The sequence below is a fragment of the Psammomys obesus genome, unplaced genomic scaffold (assembly GCF_907164565.1).
Source record: "Psammomys obesus unplaced genomic scaffold, mPsaObe1.curated_primary_1811, whole genome shotgun sequence".
NCBI classification, from domain to species: Eukaryota; Metazoa; Chordata; class Mammalia; order Rodentia; family Muridae; genus Psammomys; species Psammomys obesus.
Genome location: NW_026592118.1, coordinates 19138721 through 19161110, shown reverse-complemented (window position 1 = coordinate 19161110; position 22390 = coordinate 19138721). Strand labels below are relative to the sequence as shown.

At 39.0% G+C, this 22390-nt stretch overlaps 1 protein-coding gene across 1 annotated transcript in view; it reads left to right on the top strand.

Annotated features, from left to right (window-relative positions):
• Positions 1 to 1446: 1446 nt before the first annotated feature.
• Positions 1447 to 22390, top strand: part of Sema3c (semaphorin 3C) — a 132074-nt gene continuing 111130 nt past the window's right edge. Inside the window, exons 1-2 of the mRNA XM_055612903.1 lie at positions 1447 to 1784; positions 3695 to 3835. Coding sequence (XP_055468878.1) covers positions 3733 to 3835 — 103 coding nt within the window. The 5' untranslated portion in view covers positions 1447 to 1784; positions 3695 to 3732. The remainder of the gene's footprint in view (positions 1785 to 3694; positions 3836 to 22390) is intronic.

Genomic DNA, 22390 nt, shown 5'->3' with positions numbered 1-22390 from the left:
CTCTGACTTACATGCTAATTCTAGTTTTACTTTATAAAGACATTTAGCACCGTTTTCCGCAGTTTATATCAACCCCCGCAGCGCGTGCATCCTGTGGAAATGTGTTCTCTTCTTCCCTTTGGTACTAACCTTCTAACACCTGTGAAGTGATGTCTCCCTGGGGCTTTCTTTCGGATGGCTCAAGCGATGAGTGGTATGGAGCACTCTTGAGTATCTCCTGTCCATCCATGGATGTTCTTCTGAGGAAATCTTCTCAGGTCTCTTGCCCAGTATGTACTTGGGTTGGGTGTATACCACACAGATGGTGCGCCTTCAAGTACAGACCATCGCAATGAAGTGAATTCTGCAACGAAACATTAACTCAGATTTTAAACTTCTGTGACTTGATTGTCACAGAATATCTCCTAAGTACATGGTAAAAAATCAGACCTTCCTATCTAGGGAACATTAGAGGTGGTATCTAGACAGACAAAAGTATGTTCCCCCGTCATCACTCACCCTGAAAAAGTCCCCTTAGGTCCTACTAACCAGTGAAGCTCTTTTGTAATCATAGAGGCGTTTCCGTGACAGTTTTGGTAAGGCAACTGAGTCAGGTCTTACACAAGGGGGGAAAAAATGCACTCAAGGTTCCCTCACAGAGCGACACCTACCGGGCTAGAGCGCGCAGTGACTTCTAAGCATGGTCTGCTCAGTTTACAGGGAGTGAAAGTCCTTTCTTTTGATGTTCGATCATTTAACTCACTGTGGTCAGGAGAAGTAATCCCCTCGCCGTCCCCGACACACATACAGACATCAAAGTCATTTCACAGCTTAACGAGTTTTCCTGAAAGCAGGGCTGGAAATTGCTCGCCGGTGTGAAGATTTATGAGCCCTGAAGTGTTGGCACGATTGAAAACAGCATTCTTGAAAACAAAATAATAAGGTGAAAATTCTTACAACTATGTTTTGGGAGTGTCCCGGAGGGGAAGGTGCTAGTATGATTCAATATGGAAAGGTCAGATTAATTACTGACTTCAGGACATTAGGGAAACGCGACAGGAAACAATACTCAAAAGATTACACTTCTGGGAGAAAGGAGTAAGTAGGTTTCTCCCCGCCGGCTTTAGAAATTTTGATGCAGGGTAAAAGACAAGATCCGTGCCTTTTTAAAACGGTAACTCTTTGCCTTAAAAGGATGCAGGCATCCTTCATCTGGCAAAATAACTGCTTTGCGCTTGGGTATTTACAGCCTAGCCAAGCCTGCCTGCTTTCCAAGAGGCGCGCGTAGCAAAACCGTCTGAGCGCGCCCAGCGAGCGTTCAGCGCAAAAGGCAGCGTTAGGGAGCAGTGTCTAGCCTGCGGCAGCGCCTTCCCGCGCCGAGGCCAGCCTGTGCTCCGCCCTCCGGCTCCCTGCCACCGGCGGCCGGGCGCTCCCTGGGTGGGGCGGCGGCCGGTGCAGATGCGGCGGGCCACGCGGGGCCGCTCCTGCAGCCGGCTGGGCGGTGCGCCCGGGCAGCCTCCACCGCGCGCCGCGTCGCTGTAATCGGACACCGAGCGCTCGCCCCCGGCGCCCGGCCACTTGCCATTCACTCCGAGGTGCGGGGTTGAGCGACGTGGAGAAGGGCTCCGGGTGCCGCGGCTCTGCCGCCCGGGATTCTTCTACAAAGAAACTCAGCACCGGCCGGCCAGAATCTGACCCTCGGGGCTCTCTAAATCGTTAAAGGTCTTCTGGGGAAAGGACCCGGGGAACTGAGAATCCGAGACTGGAGCAAGTGGCTGACTGCTCGTGGATCTCTGCCCGTCTCGGTAAGCCGCTCTCAGATTTTTTTCAACCGTACTCAGTTAACGAAACAGAACTTTTCTGGGTCTGTGTACTGACTTTTTTCTCCGCTCTGCTCAAGTCTGGGCTTCCTTAGGAGCCCACGCGGCTCACGAGGACAGCGCTCCCAGAGCTGAGGCAGGCTGGAGGTTGTGGCACCTGCCAAGACTATGAGTGGGGTGTTCCAATGCCTTCTAAGGCAAAAGTCGGTGGACAAGGACGTGAAATAATCATTGCGTTCTCCTATTTGCCTATAGTAGAAGACCAGGCACCAGCAATTAGGTTTAAGTGTGCGTGTTAAAGGGAAGAACTTGTAGAGCACTTGGGTGGGGAGAGGGCATTCGCAGCCCATCCCTAGGGGGGACTGAAGCCAGGGTGTTCTGTTAGACAGATCAGCGCTATCTGATCTAGCACATCTTCTAGACAGTATCATTCTTCACGATTTGTGGAGCATGTCTTCTTCAGGAGAGGCACATCTGATTATGTACTGATAATAGCAACAAAAAAATGTACACGTTTCCAGCCTGGTTAATGACCAGCCTAAGGTTAGACGTATTCATAGTATCCCCTCCCCCCTGGCTTTAACTACTGAGCCAACAGATCCCAGGGGTAAACTACTAAGGGAAAGTCACTCATAAAAATCAATTTTCTTCTAAGTTAATTTAGGGATGACAGGGTGAAGAGGTTGTGGAAGCAGGAAGAAACTGTTTCTTTTGAAAATCACCAACACAAACATCTCTGGGCTTTCCTCCATCTGTGCGGTAGAGGCATAGAGTTTCATGTCTAACTCTTGCAGCGTATGTGCTACCAAAGGACCGGTTTAGATTTTTGTTTGAGATTGCACGCTCTGCTTTATTGTCCCTTTCCTTCTGTGTCAGTGAAACAGCTCTTTCAGTTCTTAACTGCACTTCCTTATTGAATAGAATCAATAACGTCGTTTCAATCTAAAAAGCCATAGAACATAAGACCAGTAAAGATGCATTTTCAGATTAGACGTGCTTTCATTTTGCTTACATACACTTACACTAGATGAGAAGTGATGGGATTGCTTCCATGGTCCTGAGTTCACTTGGCATGATGTAGCCAGTGTGGTTTATTCCAATAGTACCTGGCCCCCCTTTGTATTCAGACATTAGTTAATAGGTTGTATTAATTTTACAGCTACAATTTTCAAGCAAGAATATTGTCTCCTTGATTTATTGTTTGAAATCCTGACAGCCCACTCTCTGGTTGATTTATGTAAAATATGCATCGGTGGATATGAGACTCCCGTGGATTGCTCACCACTAGGTCATTGGTTTCAATCTGGCAGGAGTCCATGCTTGCCTGGTCTGCATCATGTAACCGCTGCCTGGTCATCTTGATGCATTGGCACATAACTGATTGAGCTGATTTACTCATCAGGGATGGAGGAGCGGTGGATTTATGTTTGGAAACACTATTTCAGAGGCAATTAATCCAGAAGAGCTAATGAGCATGGAATGAGTGGGTACCCATGAATAGGAATGTGGAGTGTCTCTACTACTTTATTCATTAGGGACACTTTTTTCATTCATCAATACTCTATCAGTATAATGGAATGGATCCTGGGGAGCTCAGTTATTGGGTTTCTCTGGGGGTGAATCAATTAAGTTTTTTTTTTTCCTTGATGCTTTCTTCTGCTTTGGAGTCAGCATCAGTTTTACTGGAAGATAAAACAATTTTCTTATTGCAAAGACTCCCAGAAACAAATAAATCCAAATGTTTCTATTTGAGAAGTAAAGTCACAGCACCTCCTACTGCTTGCTGACTGCAGACCTTAAGCTGGCTTTATTTCTGGTTTGCCAAAATGTGCTTTATTTCTGGTTTGCCAAAATGTGAAATGATATTCCAAAAATCCCTTATCTCTCCTTTAAAGGTATTTTCTCTTGGATATTAATTTCCAAATCAGAAGAAATGGCATTCCAGGCGATTTCTGTGTTGGTTGGAGTACTTATTTGTTCTGCTTCTGTGCAAGGATCTTCGCAGCCCCAAGCAAGGGTTTATTTAACATTTGACGGTAAGACATCTGATAATAACTTAAGAAAAATGTTATTGGAAGTCTTGTTTTTTTTTCCCTTTCTTATCCAGATGAAAAATTGACATATTGAAGAGAATATGATATCATTATTTAGTTCTTAAAATGTTACCTGGCTGCCTTTTGAAATGACACTGTTACTTATGACTGGTTAATGTTGCACTGGAGGAAACTTTTCTGAAAATGTTTGGAGTGTTTACTACCTTTCCTCCCTTTAAGTTTCTTATGAGTTGAGTGTGTATCTCAGAGAGATAATAAAGAGTCTTTATTGTCTTAATCTTTTATGTCATCTGGCTGTGCTGGGACACATCCCCCTCCTGCCAAACTTCAGGATTAGAAAGGGTTACATGGGTTTAGTCACTATAACTCCAGTGTGTTACATGTATTAGCTTCAAAACTGGAGTTATTCTAGTCGTGATTTTCCCATTTCAGATATATTTCCCATGGCTGGTATGTTTTTCTAATAAGGGGAAAATGACCTAAAAATATGTGGGATAATGCATTGATATTTATTGTAGTAAACTATTGTTTTATCAAGCTTAGAAAAGTTTGACAATTTCAAATTTTGATTTATATAAAAAGCCATAAGGTCTTCTGAAGGCGTGGTACATGTACACCAAATGTTTTCATGAGGTTAATGTATGCCGTGCACATCAATTTTAGATGGGTAGTTGGGTCAGTCATGTAACTGGACAGAAGAAACATGAACTATTTGAGAAGCATCATCTTGCCTTCTTGCCTGCAGGACCATTTGTGTGTGTGTGTGTGTGTGTGTATATATATATATATATATATATATATATATATATATATATATATATATATATATATATATATAATGTTTCTAATTTTTTCATGAACTCTTGTCACTGCACGTGTTTAATGGCTTTTGATAATGAGGATACACCAAGGCCTTCACTTAGGAGTTGCAAATAGCACATTGATAGGCTAATCAGCCATTTCTTTTTAAGTTACTAAGTGCTTTAGCTCAAGGTCACCAGAAGTACCGGAGAAGCCATGTTTAGAGGTTATCCAGTGTGAGCTTCTCCTTGCACTCTTAACCTTTGTGCCTGACGTTTCTCCTTACAACCACAGTCACGTGGTTTCCATGTGAAAGACGAGAAACAATGGCTGCTTTGAAACGCTTCTTCTTTTCTTGAATCACAAAATCATTTTACAGTTGCTTCCATTTTTTGTCTCCCAAGTGGAGATTATCAAAGCTAAGAATAAGAAGACAAACAAGCAAACAGAAGGAAACCTCAAAGAAAAGAGAAATACTTTCCTTACTGTGTAAGGAGGTGACATAGCGCACCGGATCCTACCTGCATCTAGTCCCTTGCATCAACACTAACCCAAAGTCTCTATGTAAATGTTTGCAGCAAGTGATCAGTCACTTGGGATAATTCAGCAAATTTGTCTTTGAGGGGACAGTTACAATTATGTTTTCTGGGGGAAAAAAAAAATCCCACCTCTTAGAATGAAGCGCCAGTGCATTATAAGAGAGTGGTTCTGTGCCATATAGAGTGGAAGTTAGTATGGACTTTTATAGGATTCAATGTCTAGTGTTTAAATGCTTTCAAATCAAAATAGACCACAAAAAAATAGGTTGCCCTAATGTGTGACTTATGTAGACCGTGGCATGATAAAACAATCTCCCTGTAAATGGTTTCTGATATTTGTTCTTCCCACAATTATTAGGCCTCGGCAGTTGGAATAGAGTATCACTTACCAAAGAGCCATCTCTCTAACTCCAATACTGATTTAACAATGTATACTATGAAAGGGCATAGGAGGAGAAAAGGGTGGGTGGGGAGTCCTAGAAAGAGACAAGGGAGGGGGCTGCAGTGAAGATACAAAGTGAATAAATTGTAATAATAAATATATAAATAAAATTTTTAAAAGAAAAAAAGACAATGTATACCTACAAGAAGAACCTAAATTCTAAATTTTTAAGTTAACAAAAAATGTTTCCATAATAAAGTAATATATATTAAAGAATATGTTACAGAAATCGCTGGAGAAAAAATAGTTAAAATGTATGTTTCAATAATTAATTCAAGATCATATTCTTAAGATAGTTTACCATTTACCTGAGTAAAATGGATAAACTTATTATTTAAGATTTTCATTACTTTATAATAACTTTATTTTAGAATAATGCAGAACAAGTTACTAACTTTTCTCCAAAATTTTATTTTTATGTATTTTTTGAGACATTATCTAAGACTTAGCATATGTGGGCTTGGAACCCGTTATGTAGCCTATGCTAGCCTTAAAATTCTGAAAATTCTTTTTATGTACCCCTATGAACATTGTGATTCTAGCCTCGAGCTACCACCCCCAACTTAAAAGGTTTATTCTTAACACCAAAGTATACATCTATGCACAGGTCTATGATTACATAGACCTGGGTCTTATTTTATGCTTTAAATTTATACCACTGTTCTGGAATTTGAAGAAATTCTTGTAACAGACAGAGGCTGGCTGTTTCACCTGTCTTATATCTCTGCACATGTGCCCCTCTTTTGTACTGTGCTTACTTGCTCTTTTGTCTTGTAATCTCCCTGCCTGAACCTGGCTCTCCTGTCTGTCTCTTTCTATTAAAAACTGTCCAGACTTGTCTTACTTGAAGTCCAAGTAAACACTGCTGTCAATATAAAGGTGTGTGAAAAAGAAGTACCTTCACCTTCCACATTCCTTCCCTTCTAGGGGTGGATTGATGCACTGATAACATTGGAAACAAAGATTTACAGGCTCGCTTTCAACATTGATCTAGTGCAAGGTCAGGCAGATGGCTATCGGTCTTACCTGGAAATGTATGTCAGATGATATTAATTGGTTACATTCCTGCTAGCTGAATCTTTCATATCATAACATGGAGACTTCTCTTAGATATTTTGCAAGTTTTTGAATTCTTATTTTATTCCAAAGAGCTTTCAAACAAATAGAAACTTTCTGTCAGTGCTCTTTGAATTGATTATTTGTTGTCTTAAAACCCAAGAGATCCGCAGTTTCACATTTCTTTGCATTATTTACATTGATTCCTTTTTCCACAACAAAAACTTTAGACTCTGTGAGGATTGTAAGGGGGAAAAAAAACAAAAAAAAAACCCCGGCTACCTATCGTCAAGGAGGAAGGCATGTTTTACTTGCTACATTACTAGGCAAAAACTTGTTGAAAAATTCCATCTTTTCCCAACAGGAATTCTAACATGTGTTATTTTATACACTACCTTGCAAGATCAGGAATCAGTGCTGTGTGACTTGATAAAATGAGTCAGATGTCCTTAAATGTTTAAGAAAATGTTTCTGTACTTCAGATAATGTTAACCATGTCGAATTTATATGGAGTCCAATTACGATTTTAAGTAGTTTAAATATTATTTCTCTTTGTAAATGAAATAGATTCTTAAAAATACAAGTATTTGTCGTATTTTCTTTCTCTTTTGTCTAAGCCTGTAGGGTCTGTAGTAGTGTACTGTATTTTACTCCTTAGATCAGGACAATGTTTCTCACCTGTTACATATTTATTACTTTATGCACTGACATTCACTATTGTCTAATTTCTTTTTCCATGATGTTCAACGTTTTTCCTGTTAGGAACTTCCTTGCATGGAAGCTTAGCTAAAGGAATTTAGTTTCTTTTTCTAATATAATTATTCATGCTATAGATTTTTCTCAAGTACCTACCATAAACTTTGTCAAACTATAATTATTCAGCCAAGATTTTTTTTCTATTTGCTTAGCTATTTCTTCATTTTACCTATATATTGGTGATTCATCAATATTTGGGTTTAAAAACATACATTTATTTTTGTAGATTTCTGGCTTAATTTCCTGAAAGAACACATATTGTATGCTCAAGATTATGCAACATTTATTTAAACATATTTTATTATACAGAATGTGGTCTATATTGAAAATAATGTATACTCTACCTTTATAACACAGAGAATACAAGGAAAATTAAGTAGGTCCAGGTGGTAAATAATGTCTCTATATACTTATTTATTTTCAATTGCTAGTTGAAGTGGTTGGACTGTTAAGCTATGTATTTGTGTGTTCCTCTTTCACATGCCATCAGGATTTACTTCATGTCTTTTGTTTCCATATTTTGAAGTACTATACTACTAGAGTACTATACTACTCACCTATTAAACACATTTGCATTATGAAGTATCCCTAATTAGTTCTGATAAAATTATCATGTACATTTTTGAAGTATGTGACAATTACCTATCTATATAGCAAAATATTGAAATGTATTTATAATTAAGTGATGGATATTTATTATAACTTCTAATATAAGACTGTGAAACTACTAGGACATATATTTAAACTGACATAGATGGTTAAAGGGTTGATGGCATAGTGAGAAGAACAAGATTTACCTGAAATAAAGAATATCAAAGTTTATACTCTTACTCCATAATTATGATTCTTTTTCAGGACTTCAGTGCCCCTAATTATTGGGACAAAATGGTCTTCTGATGCTCTCTAGTACCCTGAAATAAAATTTAAACTTAGTTTTCTTTTATAAGGTTCAGTTATTTTGAGGATGTCTTAATAATATTTGACAATGTTTTCAAGACTATTTTGTATAAAGAACCTGTATTAGATAAAGAAAAAAGAAATTTTCTTAAAAATCCATAGTTTGGTTGTCTGATACTTTCTGGGTGTGGTATATTGAAGCTATTTAATCTCTCTAATCCAAATATTATCACCTGTAAGATAAGGATAGTATATACATTATGAGTGTTCTGAAAACTACATAAATTATGTTTTTTAAGTATGGTCTATAATGTATATTTTAACGCTTGAGTGTTTGTGTGGTAATTAGTATTTATAAATACCCCTAATTTTAAAAGGTGGCTTCTATTTATGCTGTAATGGCCTCTTTTCTATTTGCTCTTGTACAGTACTTCTCAATCTTCCTAATAATGCAACTCATTAATACAGTCCCTCATATTGTAGTGACCACAACCGTTAAATTATTTTAATTGCTCCTTCATAACTGTAATTTTGCTACAGATATGAGTCATCATGTAAATATCTATGCTTTGTTATGGTCTTAGGTGACTCTGTAAAAGGGTCCTTCAAATTCCAAAAAGGTTGGCGACCTACAGGTTGAGAATCACTGCTCTAGAGACTGGCATTCCTGATTACTTAATAAATCTTCAATTAAAATAAGCTTTGATATCTTTCAACCCTACACTATCTTAGCTATAACAAACACCTTAAACCACAGCCATCCTGCAGGGAATTTGGTTACCTAAAACTGTGATAGATCCTACAAAGAATGCAATAGATTGTCACTTATCTGTCACACTAGCAGAATGTAAATACCACAGAGAGTTTTGTTACACGTTACAGATGCCTATAGATTTATTCCATGATACATGCTTTAAAAATCTACCAAGCCTGATCCTCTCCTTCTTAACACCCTCAAAAGTCTATATGTTCCAAAAATTGAGTTTTTTTATTAATTACACTTTATTCACTTTGTATCCCCCATAAGCCCCTCCCTCCTCCCCTCCCGATCCCACCCTCCCTCCCCCTTCTTCACACATGCCCCTCCCCAAGTCCACTGATAGGGGAGGTCCTCTTCTCCTTCCTTCTGATCTTAGTTTATCAGATCACATCAGGAGTGGCTGCATTGTCGTCTTCTGTGGCCTGGTAAGGCTGCTCCCCCCTCAGAGGGAGGTGATCAAAGAGCAGGCAAATCAGATTGTGTCAGAGGCAGTCCCTCTTCCCATTATTATGTAACTTGGACACTGAACTGTCTTGTGCTACATCTGTGCATGGGTTCTAGGTTATCTAAGAAGTGAGAAATAGTAAGAGCTAGAGAGGACGGGAACCACACAAGGAGAGCAACAGAACCAGAAAATTTGAACACAGGGAACTTCCCAGAGACTCATACTCCAACCAAAAATTGAATTTTTTTATGAGTCTTTTGTAGTTAATCCACAAGATTCTTTCATAATAGACCTCTGGCCCTGTGAATAGTAATGAAAAAGTATTATATATTCTTGGGTCTATATGAGATCTTGGCTGGTGGTCTTGATTGAATTCCATATTTGCAAGCATCTCTCCAAGAGTGTAGACTATTATGTACTCATCTCGGCCACAGTCTTTACTCTTTTTAAGATTCTCTTAAAAATATATTTTATTGTGATGGGCTTGTACTTCATGAGAATGCAATGTCCTTGGTTTGCTGCTGTGATCCTCATGGCACAGTGTATAGCTTGAAATGTTCTGGAGTATTTAACGGTGTCAGGAAGCCTCAGGAAAAAGAGCATGTGGGTTTCTTTCTGCTCCCTGACATCATGATGATATGAATTATATGTATGAAAATTGTCCATAAAAATGTTAGTCAATTTGTATAAATGCAAAGTATATGCATATATATATATATATATATATATATATATATATGTTTTACAGTTTTAGAATGTTTCTTTTTCAAAATCAAAGTTGAATAAATTGAAATTCAGAAGTACTTGCTCTTCCACATGCCCTCGGTGTGGAGAAATGAAAAGAAATCCAACTTGAGCTTTTCCGTGAGGTATTATAGCACTTATACCTCAAATAGACTGTAGATATGCCTACATAGAATAATGAGCTTTACATGAGTGCACAAGGACATATGTTATTGTTATCAAAGTGAGAAACTTTCAGCTGTATTTCACAACTGAGGTTATTAAGGTAGGTCATCAGAAGCAGCCTGTTACCAAGTAGATCATTATGCCTTGTGTGATGGTTCATGCCTTTAATCCTAAAACTCTCAAGGCAGAAGCAGACAGATCTGTGGGAGTTCAAGGCCACCCTGATCTATATAATGAGTTCGAGGCCAGGCAGGGCTCCATGGTAAGACCCTGTCTTGAAAACTTACAAAAGAGAAATATATAATTTACTCATATGGAGGCTTAATCTCCACTAATACATGTAAATTATCTAATGTTACATTAAAAAAATAATACCAAGTGCTGAGGTATGACTTTTGTTTAATGTATTCTTATGTCTAGAAAATAATATTCTAAACTAAATAGTAAAAACTAAGGTGGTCTCAATAATCTATGGTTGTCACTGAGTCTGATGATCCTCTCATTCAACAGGCTGAAGTTTAGCTCTCTCTTCACATTTTATTTTGGCTTAAAAGTCATAGCTATCAAGTTATCATGAAAAACACATGGTAGAGAAATTAACTATATGACTCTGAGATTCACTGTTGGCCTGGGCTCACTAGAACAGTGAAGACATTCCACTAGAAAACTGCTTTCATTAGCTACTGATTATGTTACATGGATCTCAGAAGAAAAATGACACATACTTGTTTAAAACTCCCTGACCTTTTCTTTTTGATATCTTTTTCTTTGTTAAAACTGACCAGTCTTAGAGCTTATGGATACATTTCACCACTAGATACTAGTACAACAGGCTCAAATGCAGAGAAGTGACTGAGTTTGGAGGTGGGAAGCAGGAGCGTCAAGTACAGGGACTGAACTTTCATAGACCCATTTGCTCTCCCTTCACATACTTTGTCTTTCCTTTTGCCTTTTTTCACTACTGAATATTCAGTAACAAGCTCTGAATGTCCTCAGGCCATGGACGTATGCAAATGAGAGAATGTTATTTCAGATTAAAGAAAACAAAACATCTTTTATCTTATATCTGCCTGGTTTGACAATCACCTTAGTTAATTAAGCAGCACATAAAAGAACCCCAGAGAATTAGTGCACCACATGCAAGACCTGATGAATTGTTACTGGATAATAAACTGAAAATAATGAATTAGTTCTTTATGAGGTCTGCTAACATTGACATTAGCAGGCATAGTTGTGGAAAACAGATCTCTTGGTTACCCCAAGAGATCAAAATAAAGCCGGTTGTTCCTGATTGCACTATTTATTTGCAGAATGCTCACTGTGGATGAGATAAATCTGAAATCTTTAGTTCTCAGGAAAGCCAGGGTACCATGGTGCCTTTGAAGTCACTCTACAGTGGCTTAAGTTAAATGCACCTTCAGAATCTTGCTCATCTCCATTTTTTTTTTCCTTTTTTGATGAGCCCAAATTCAACAAGAGTCCAGTGCAAATAAAAAAGCACTTAATTTTTTTTGTGTGTGACAAAGTTATTTATAAATGCAAATGTGGGTCAGATGTTACTAAAACAGAGCATTGAGTAGGGTTACATAGGATTTAATGTAAGACAGCAGGGTGAAAACAATTAAAACCTTAGGAGATGCTTGAAGAATGAAAGTGCAGCTGTCCCTGTACACTGCTCTAGGAGTTGACAAGTCCACATGAAGACAGATCTCATTCATAATCTTGAACTGGGAAGGAGAAATTTTAGTTCAGGTATTGCAAAGAATGACATGAAAAGAGTCTCAGAAATTCTTAAAAAGAACTTGGAAATCTGTATATAACTGTTTAATAACCAATTATTCTTGGAGAATTTCTTAGATTTTATTAAACTTCATTTGATACCAAAATATGAGGTTATGATACAATGCCAGGACAAAAGTACAGTATGCTCAGAAATGGAAGCAAAGACAGAATGTCTCAGTCTGGAGAAGGAAAATTTTGTCATTTCTCTTTTCTTAAGTGTGAAATACTTTTCTTCTATGTTTTAAAATATGTTTAGTAAGTTGTATTTATTGTATAATAACTATCATTAACATGGTCTCTGTGGAAGGGACTATTCTAAACAGTTCATGCTGCTCCATGTTACTCTAAAAACACTGTGTATTAAGCACTATTTCTAGCCTCAATAAGCAGGTAAGAAAATTAAGTGACTGGCTTGATGTCACATGAATAAAAAGAGAAATATCAAAATACAAGCTGTCATGTCTGATTCCAGAGCTGGAGCCATTTCCACAAACTCTTATAGAGTTAGTTTTAGGGCCTACAAAAGTCAAAGTTGAAGAAGATGGCATTTCATAAACTCACTCTTCCATGTCACAGCAGAGAATACCACAGTGGACTCTAGGTGAGGAACTAAGAGAGTCTGGATAAGAGGGACCAAAACATCATGCAATGAGAACAAACCTTCCCCAGCACCTCCTCCCACCCCCGGGCTCTACACAGCACAGTGGGCACCATATATCACAATAACCTATTATGTGAGTCATGAAGAACTAGATAGGGGGTATTCGAAGTATTCCAATACAAAGACATCATGGGCTAGTGGTAAAGTTCAGAGAAAAGCGTGTGCCCAAGGTCCCGAGCTTAATTTGTAGCACCAAAACAAATGATCCTGCATGCACGAACAACAAATATATCTAGAACTATTAACTGCTTAAAGAAATGGAGATGCTGGCATTTCTCATCATTGCACGTTATAAGCACACACTGAATAATTTAGGTGTACCCCATAAAGGTAGAATTATTTTGTGTAGATCCGAAGAGTAGTTTAAAAATAAAATGGAAGCAGGATTCCTTGAAATGGCAATCTATCATGAGGAATCAGAGAAGAAGTCTTCCCCCAACCACAGTTGTTTGTTTGCTGCAGGTGAGATCTGATATTGTGATTGTGACAGGAATCTGAGATCAGGTGAAAACACACTATGGGAGAACGCATCATTTCTCTTGCAGAGCGATCAAGGTGTATTCCACAGTCATGGGCCCTATGCTTTCTCTTAAAGAAATAGTGAGTCACATGATTTAATTTTATTTTTTCACAAGGCTGCAGCACTGCCTATATATAGCAATAAAACTCATTCAGTTTTCACATTTCTTTAACATCTTTTAATTAAGGAGGCCTGAGAATACTATGCTTTTGGTTTTAAGTCCATTGCAATGAACAATAATGATATATATAGGCATTGGGAGAGGATGCTTCAACCTCTGAGATGATCACCACTCCTTTGCTTTCCTTTGTTTTGTTTCCACATCTGGATTAAGGGTTGCTTTGATTGTCAAAGAGGACACATTTGTAAGTGCGGAAAAGAAAGGTGAGATTCTAACTAGCGCAGAGTACCAGTTGGCAAGAAAGGTCCCGGACAGACAGAGCCTAGGATTTAGCCATGTGCTATTTTAGGCCAGGAAGCAATGTGCTGAGCTGTAAAAATGGCATTTCTCCTTTGCTCGCCCAAGGAGAAGGCTTCTTCTCAGCCATCACCACTTCGAGCCTCCCTTCCTTTCCGGTAGGAATTTACTGCCTTAGAGACCTCAAGGTTAACACATTAATTCTGCAGCGCGCATTTCTCCTTTTGAAGAATTTTGTGTTATCTCATCGGTTACAGAATTTTCTCAGCACAAAGGCCCTAAGTGTTTGCTCACCTCCCACAGCTTGATAGTGGCCCTGACAGCAGGAGAGGACAGGATCACATAAAAGAAGCTTAATCCTGAGCAGATCTTGTGTCAAACCAGAGAGACGCTAAAAATCAAAGCACTAAATTCAAAGAAATATCAGGCCATCAAAATGAACACTAACAAACTTAACTCATAATCCCTTCTCTAAAGTACACACAACACTCAGCTTCAACACACCTTGTTTCTTTTTAGTTAGCTTTCTCTTAAAATTGTTTAAATAATTTTTTATATTAATCACAGGTTATTCACTTTGTATCCCAGCCTTAAGCCCCTCCCTCCTTCCTTCCCAATCCCACCCTCCCTCCCTCATCTCCTACCTGCCCCTGTCCAAATCCACTGATAGGAGAGGTTCTCCTCCCCTTCCATCTAACCCTAGCTTATCAGGTGTCTTCAGGACTGGCTGCAATGTCCTCTTTTGTGGCCTAGCAAGGCAGCTCCTCCCTCCGGGTGGGAGTGGGGAGAGGACAAAGAGCCACCCATTGAGTTCATGTCAGAAATAGTCCCTGTTCCCCTTACTAGGTTACCCACTTGGATACTGAGCTATCATGGCTTTATCTGAGCAGGGGTTCTAGGTTATATATATATACATGGGCCTTGGTTGGAGAAACAGTCTCATAAAAGACCCCTGTGCCCTGATATATTTGGTCCTTGTGGAGTTCCTGTCATCTCCAAGTCATACTAACTCCCCCTCTTTCATATGATTCCCTGCACTCTGCCCAAGGTTTGGTTGTGAGTCTCAGCATCTGCTTTGATACACTGCTAGATAGAGTCTTTCAGAGGCCCTCTGCGGTAGGCTTCTGTCCTGTTACTTGTTTTCTCCTACTTCCAAGCTCATCCCATTTGTCTTTCCAAGTGAGGATTGATCATCTTACTCTGAGTCCTCTGACCTATAAGATAGGATAAACATACTAAAATCTTTCTCTTAAATTTTTAATTAGTTCTTGATTTTACAATATTTTAAGGCAACTATACAGCAAGCGTTTTATCTAAATAACCTAATTTATAGTACTAAAATCAAGTCCAGAGTTTTAGATGTGTTGGACAGGCACTTCATAACTGACCTATATACCCATATACCCAGGACAATAACAGACTGCAAATAAGTTTACATAACAGATATATTTGTTCTAAATAGGGCTCAAAGATTGAGACAGACCAATAGTCATATGTGTTACTTTTAAAAAAAAGAATAATCATACTTTTAAATTACATGTCTATTTAAAATTATTTTGTTGTTTTTTTTTTTTTGGTAATAATATAGTTAGATCATTTTCCCTCCCTCCAATACCTCACATATACCCGTTTCTTTTTCACATTTATGACCTCTATTTTGTTAACATTTGTAACTCCCCCAAATATTCATATATATGTACATTCCTATACTCTTAAAGACAAACATGTTCAGCCTGATAATGTTGTGTAGGCCACAAATTTATACCGACTAATTACTTATATTTATATCCTGTAGTTCATGGAAACTAATTAGCATGCTTCTCCTGTCTTTTTCATGTTGCTGCTCTTATAATCATGTTAACTTGATGTGCTGAGTGCATCAGAATTCAGTTCCCCCATCATCAGTCCTTAGATTATTCTCCCTACATATTCAAGTGCAGCTTCTGTCTGATTTCAAGTGATACCAGTGAAAGTGCTAAATATTATTGCCTTACCTCAATTTAACTTGGACTAGCAGTTGCGGTGCTTGAAAATAAAAGAATAAAAATGGCCTCCTCATTAATCGCTCAAACAAATGTTAGTCTTGTGTAATGCAGGGCCCAAGGTCAAGTCTCCAATCTTTCTGCTATATATAGATCAAAGTTAAAGGGAAATAATTTTTCAGAAGACAATGTATATCATGTAAGAGGAAGAGCAGAATATTGACCTGTCAAAATGAAACTTTGATTCAGTGTTAGATTAACCATGCTAACACTTCTGGCATATTCTTTCAAAAAGCAACTTTCTTTTTTTTAATCTAATTTTTTTAATTATTTTATTTTTATTAATTACATTTATTCACTTTGTATCCCCCTGTACTTCCCTCCCTTCTCCCCTCCCAATCCCACCCTCCCCCTTCCCCACCCTTGTCCCTCTCCCAGTCCACTGATAAGGGAAGTCCTCCTCCCCTTCCCTCTGATCCTAGTCTATCAGGTCTCATCAAGAGTGGCTGTATTGTCTTCTTCTGTGGCCTGGTAAGGCTGCTCCCCCCTCAGGGGGAGGTGTTCAAAGAACAGGCCAATCAGTTCATGTCAGAGACAGTCCCTGTCCCCATTACTATGGAGGCCACTTGGACACTGAACTGCCATAGGCTACCTCTGTGCAGGGGTTCCAGGCCATCTCCATGAGTGGTCCTTGGCTGGAGTATCAGTTTCATAAAAGACCCCTGTGTCCAGATCCAACCCCTTTTTGGATATGTTGCTGTCCTTGTGGAGCTCCTGTCCTCTCCAGGTCTTACTATCTCCCATTTCTTTCATAAGATTCCCTGCACTCTGCCCAAAGTTTGGCTATGAGTCTCAGCATCTGCCTCGATACCCTGCAGGGTAGAGCCTTTCAGAGGCCTTCTCTGGTAGGCTTCTGTCTTGTTCTCTGTTTTCTCCCTCCTCTGATGTCTATCCTCTTTGCCTTTCTTTCCTAAGATTAAATCTTTACAATCTGAAAAAAAAAGGATATTGGATAAGGGATCTATATCTGAATATAAATGATATGTTTTTTCATGAAGAATCTGAGTAAAATCACATTGTAGTTTAACAACCAAGGGCACACCATTGGTCTGGGATCTGGCTTACCAGATAGACACTCGCTGTCAAGTTTCATACTCAATCCCTAAAAGGAAGGAGAGAAGCAACTCCCACAACCTATCCTCTGACTCCCTACTCAGTGCTAGCCCAGTGAGAAATACACACACATTTGTAATATAAAATCTTTATAGAAAACTAATACAATGTTGAAAATAGGCAGTAAAACAAATCCTGACAATTAAAAACAAACAAAAAAAAAAACACAAAAAAAAAAAAACTAGTCGCACTGAGCCCAAGAAAAGAAAATGGCATAATTTTTTTTCATCTGAAAAGAATTATTGGATGATTTAATTTGTGTCAGTGGCAACCAGACACCATACCATTCTCTGAACACCATCATTACATATCTATATCTCAAACCTGTAGGATGTTAATGGGAAGAGAGTGGAGTCTTACTGCCATTTTACAGGAATGTGAGTTTAAAAATAACCATTCTTTATAGAACCAGTCTCCCTGGCCTCAAGAGCTTCCAACTTTGTTGATCCTTCCAGCCAGATTGTCGCTCTATAAATATAAGCATATGGGCTCCTTTCCCTTTCCCTGAACAGTAACACTGGGAACATTTCAGGAGACCAGAACGCTAAGTTGGAATAAAACAATGAGCATATTATCATCACCAAAAGAGCATTTTGAATTTTATTAGAAGAAACCAATTAAGATGTTATTTTCAAGCAAAGAGCTTGGCATGGCTTCAGAAAATTACTTTCCAGAGTCAGGCAGGGGCTTAGCTAGCACAGAGAACCAAGTTTGCTTAGAGTTTTGACAGCATTAATGCACATGCCACTGGGCTTTTCTTCTTTAAGCTGATTCTCTTAAAAGCCATGTTTCCTGCCACTGTTCTCCATAATTGCCTCAATTCCAGCTTCCATCAGTCCAGCAAACCTGCTGCTGCTAGAGTTGTAAAGCCTCTGTGTGAAAGTCTAATTATGCAAGAACTTTTCACGCAGTCTGCGAATGTCCATCGTGTTGCTGTTTTTGAATTTTGATATACGAAACAGGTTAAACAAAGACTTATTTATGACATTCTTGTATTGCTTGTTATTCATTTAATTCTCTTGACAGGAGTGCTGTAAGGACTTCCCTGTTACAGAAGGAACAATGCACTCGGTGGCTTTGGGCATATGAAAAATGGTACACATAGTTTAGTTGCAGGGTATTAAACATTTGGACTTGAGGCTAAAGCAAATAATTACCTCCCTTCTGATTATGTTTCTAAGGTCCGTGTCTTCCTTAGAGCTGCTTGTTTTCAAGTTTGTTTCCTAGAAATGCTGTCATAATTCACAGCTGTTTCCATCATCTCATGTCTAACGTCCAGTGGTCTAACATGTCTTTGATGCTTTTTGTATGAGTAACTGTCTACAAAGACATCAGTCGTCACTCCATCCATTCACAATGTGAGCGCTGAGGAGATGGCACAGTGGGGAGAGAGCGTGCCATATAGGCATTAGGAACGGAATTAGTTTCACCCACATCCATGAGATTGCTGGGTAGATAGATGGGCCAGATTGCAATTCCAGCGTTCAGGGGATGAAGACAAGGATGACCTCCAGTAGCTAGCTAGCCAGACTAGACAACCTATTTGTCTGGAGACCCACCCTCAGTATAGAAAGTGGAGAGTGATAGAGGACAACAGCTGACATCAACATGTGGCCTTCACAAACACACACATGCATGAGCAACTGGGCACACATGTGTACCCATCCACATGGAAATAGGCACATACTTACATACACACACCTGCCTGCAAATGTTGTAAAAAGGTAGAATTTTTAGGTAAGTTATACTTACTCATGTAATGGTGGGAATCTCTTGACACTAAAGGCTTTGCTATGGCCTTTTGTTTATGTGTGTGAGGGTTTTCACAATGTGAGGAAAAGATGATCATGCTGATAATAGTATTTTTCAGGATGGCAAAAATTCCAGCTTCCATTCTTTTAGCAGGAATAGAGTTAGGGGAAGCTATGTGTTAAGATGTGCTACTTATTCACATTTAGAAATTGAATTCAGTGCCAAGTGGCATTTCAGGGAAATTTCCTCTAAAATGACTGGTTTCCAATTTTCACAGTCAATTTATGCAATTTAGAGAAAATTTAAAACACTTTCTAATACTGTTTAACAGAAAAAAAGGATATCAGAGTTTTAATAACTGAAGGTGACTTTCCTGAAATTCATTGCACAGACATTTTCAAGATATATATTATTATTCAGGTATAGCCATCCATATCTCATTCACTTCAAAGTGGAAGCTGGAAAATATAATTAGAATAGATTTTCTGAAAATGAAAGATCTGTATGAGAACAAAAGTTGGTCTCTTTTATGAGAAGATGTATATCCACCTGTATCATTCTTTGTTGTTGTTGTTTGTTTGTTTTCTTTTTCTCATTAACCCACTGGCTCTATTTGTGGAGGTAGTTCAGTAACTGTGTAAAGGGAAGACCTGACAAACTGCATTCGTTCTGCAGGTAATTTAGAACTTACCCTGTGCAATGTCCTGTTTTGTATCTGTATATACAAGGAAGGAATACAGCATGTGTCCTGTCCTTGTGGGCCTCCCATTAGAGTAAACAGAATAAGTCAACCACATAAATACCTATTACAGCAGCCAAAGCCTCGTGTGGACCATAAAAGGGATCCTTACAAAGGAGGTGATGTATGAAAAAATATATCCTAAATGAATCTAGACTTTTAGTCCCAAATTCCATGTAGGAATTAATCATATCTCTAACAGTTACAGTAGCTGTGTCTCAGTTGTACCCAAAATTAAGACTAAATAAAACTGGAATACCAAGGATGAAGCTATTGACCTGAGCTCAAGATCTCTAAAAGTCTGAGCAAACGTGCTTTTGTTGAGCTTTGTTTTGTTTTTACCTCCAAATTCCTACCAGTGCCTGTAACTCTGCAGTCATTATGGCCGCATGATTCATCGTTGACAAGAAGGTTGACTCCTGATTGCAAAGTTGACTCGAAATGCCCAGATTGTTTAAAACCTTAACCACCTCCAGTGGTGGTAGACACAGCTTTGAGTATCTTTTTTTTTCTCCCCATATCTCAGTCTCCCCTCTGCCTCCTCCTCTATTATCCATATTTAAGGAATGAATCCAAAAGAGCACCTTCCCTATTGCCTGTTGTTTTTGGTTTTTGTTCTCTTTTTCTTCTTCAGGGTCCATGCTAGGCAAGCTCTCCACAACTTAGCTGAGTGCCAAATCCCTACCCATTTAATTGTAGAATTCTGCACACATTTAAACTCCCTGCCTCAGCCTTTTTCAGAGTATGAGGGCTACAAAATTTATTTGAATATCATGCACCCAAAATTAATTAGTCATAATGAATTGAAATATCTTTCATGCTTGGTGACTAATTCTGTGACCAGGGTTTAGAAGTTTCTGTGGGTTTCATGCTCATTAGTACTTTGCCAATCATTATAAGAACATAAGACATGGACTTAGAAGAAAACTAGACAGTAATGTGGGGAAAAAAAAAAAACAAACAAACTATACTTGTGAGTTTTGAAATTGACACGTAGGTTTAAACTGTGACTGTAGAACAGCCATCCTCAACCATGGGTACAGATTGCTGTCACCTAGAGACTGTTAAAAATCCTGATGCCAGGCCCTAAGAGCAACAATAGGACCTCATGAAGCTGAATAGCTTCTGTAAAGCAAAGGACATAGTCATTAAAACAAAACGCCTGCCTACAGACTGGGAAAGGATCTTCACCAACCCTTTATCTGACAGAGGGCTGAGATCTAGAATATATAAAGAGTTAAAGAAGTTAAAAAGCAGCAAATCAAGCAATCCGATTAAAAAATGGGGTACAGAGCTAAACAGAGAATTCTCAGTAGAGGAATACAGAATGGCAGAGAAACACTTAAGGAAATGCTCAACTTAGCCATCAGAGAGATGCAAATTTTGATTTGCATCAGGTGGACCCTGAGAGTCCACCTGACACCCACCAGAATGGCTAAGATAAAATACTCAAGTAACACCACATGCTGGAGAGGTTGTGGAAAAAGGGGAACCCTCCTCCATTGCTGGTGGGAATGCAAACTTGTACAACCACTTTGGAAATCAATCTGGCACTTTCTCAGACAATTAGGAATAGTGCTTCCTCAAGATCCAGTTATACCACTCCTAGGCATATATCCAAAAGAGGCTCAAGTATAAAACAAGGACATTTGCTCAACCATGTTTGTAGCAGCTTTATTCGTAATAGCCACAACCTGGAAACAACCAAGATGTCCCTCAGTTGAGGAATGGATACAGAAATTGTGATACTTTTACACAATGGAATACTACTCAGCAATTAAAAACCAGGAAATCATGAGATTTGCAGGCAAATGGGGACCTAGAAACGATCATCCTGAGTGAGGTATACCAAAAGCAGAAAGACACACATGGTATTTATTTACTTATATAGACCTATAAGATAGGATAAACATACTGAAATCTGTACACCTAAAGAAGATGAACAAGAAAGAGGACCCAGGGTATGATGATCAATCCTCACTTAGAAAGACAAATGGGATGGACATTGGATGTAGGAGCAAACAAGTAACAGGACAGGAGCCTACCACAGAGGGCCTCTGAAAGACTCTACCTAGCAGTGTATCAAAGCAGATATTAAGACTCATAACCAAACCTTCGGCAGAGTGCAGGGAATAAAAAAAAGGGGGGGGGAGTTAAAATGACCTGGAGAGGACAGGAGTTCCACAAGGACCAAATATATCTGGGCACAGGGGTCCTTTATGAGACTTTCTCCAAACAAGGACCATGTATGGATGCAACCTAGAGCCTCTGGTCAGATGTAGCCCTTGGTAGCTTAGTATCCAAGTGGGTACCCTAATAAGGGGAACAGGGACTATCTCTGACATGAACTCGATGGCAGGCTCTTTGACTCCCCCTATCCCCCAAGGAAGAAGCAGCCCTGCTAGGCCACAGAGGAGGACTTTGCAGCCAGTCCTGAAGACACCTGATAAACCAGTATCAGATGGAAGGGGGAGGAGGTTCTCCCCTATCAGTGGACTTGGAAAGGGGCAGGGAGGAGATGAGGGAAGGTGGGATTGGAAGGGAAAGAGGGAGGGGTATACAGCAGGTATACAAAGTTAACAAACTGTAGCTAATATTAAAAAATAAGAATTAAAAAAAATCTTCATGCCAAGATCCACCTCAGTCTTGCAGCTTTGTGCTCCCTCTTTCTTGTTCTCTCTCCAGCCTCATCTTCCATCCCTATCCTGCATGGCACCCATTTCCCTCCACTTTCCACCTAGGGAATGAGGCAGTACACTTCTGCTGTTTTAAAATTACTCAGTCTTAACAATTGTGCTATGACAGCATGAAATTTCTCAGAGTTAGGTAGGAGCACAGTAATAGATCACATCCTACCTGGCTTTTCTTACAGGTACATAAGGCACCAGTGATTGCAAACTCTGTG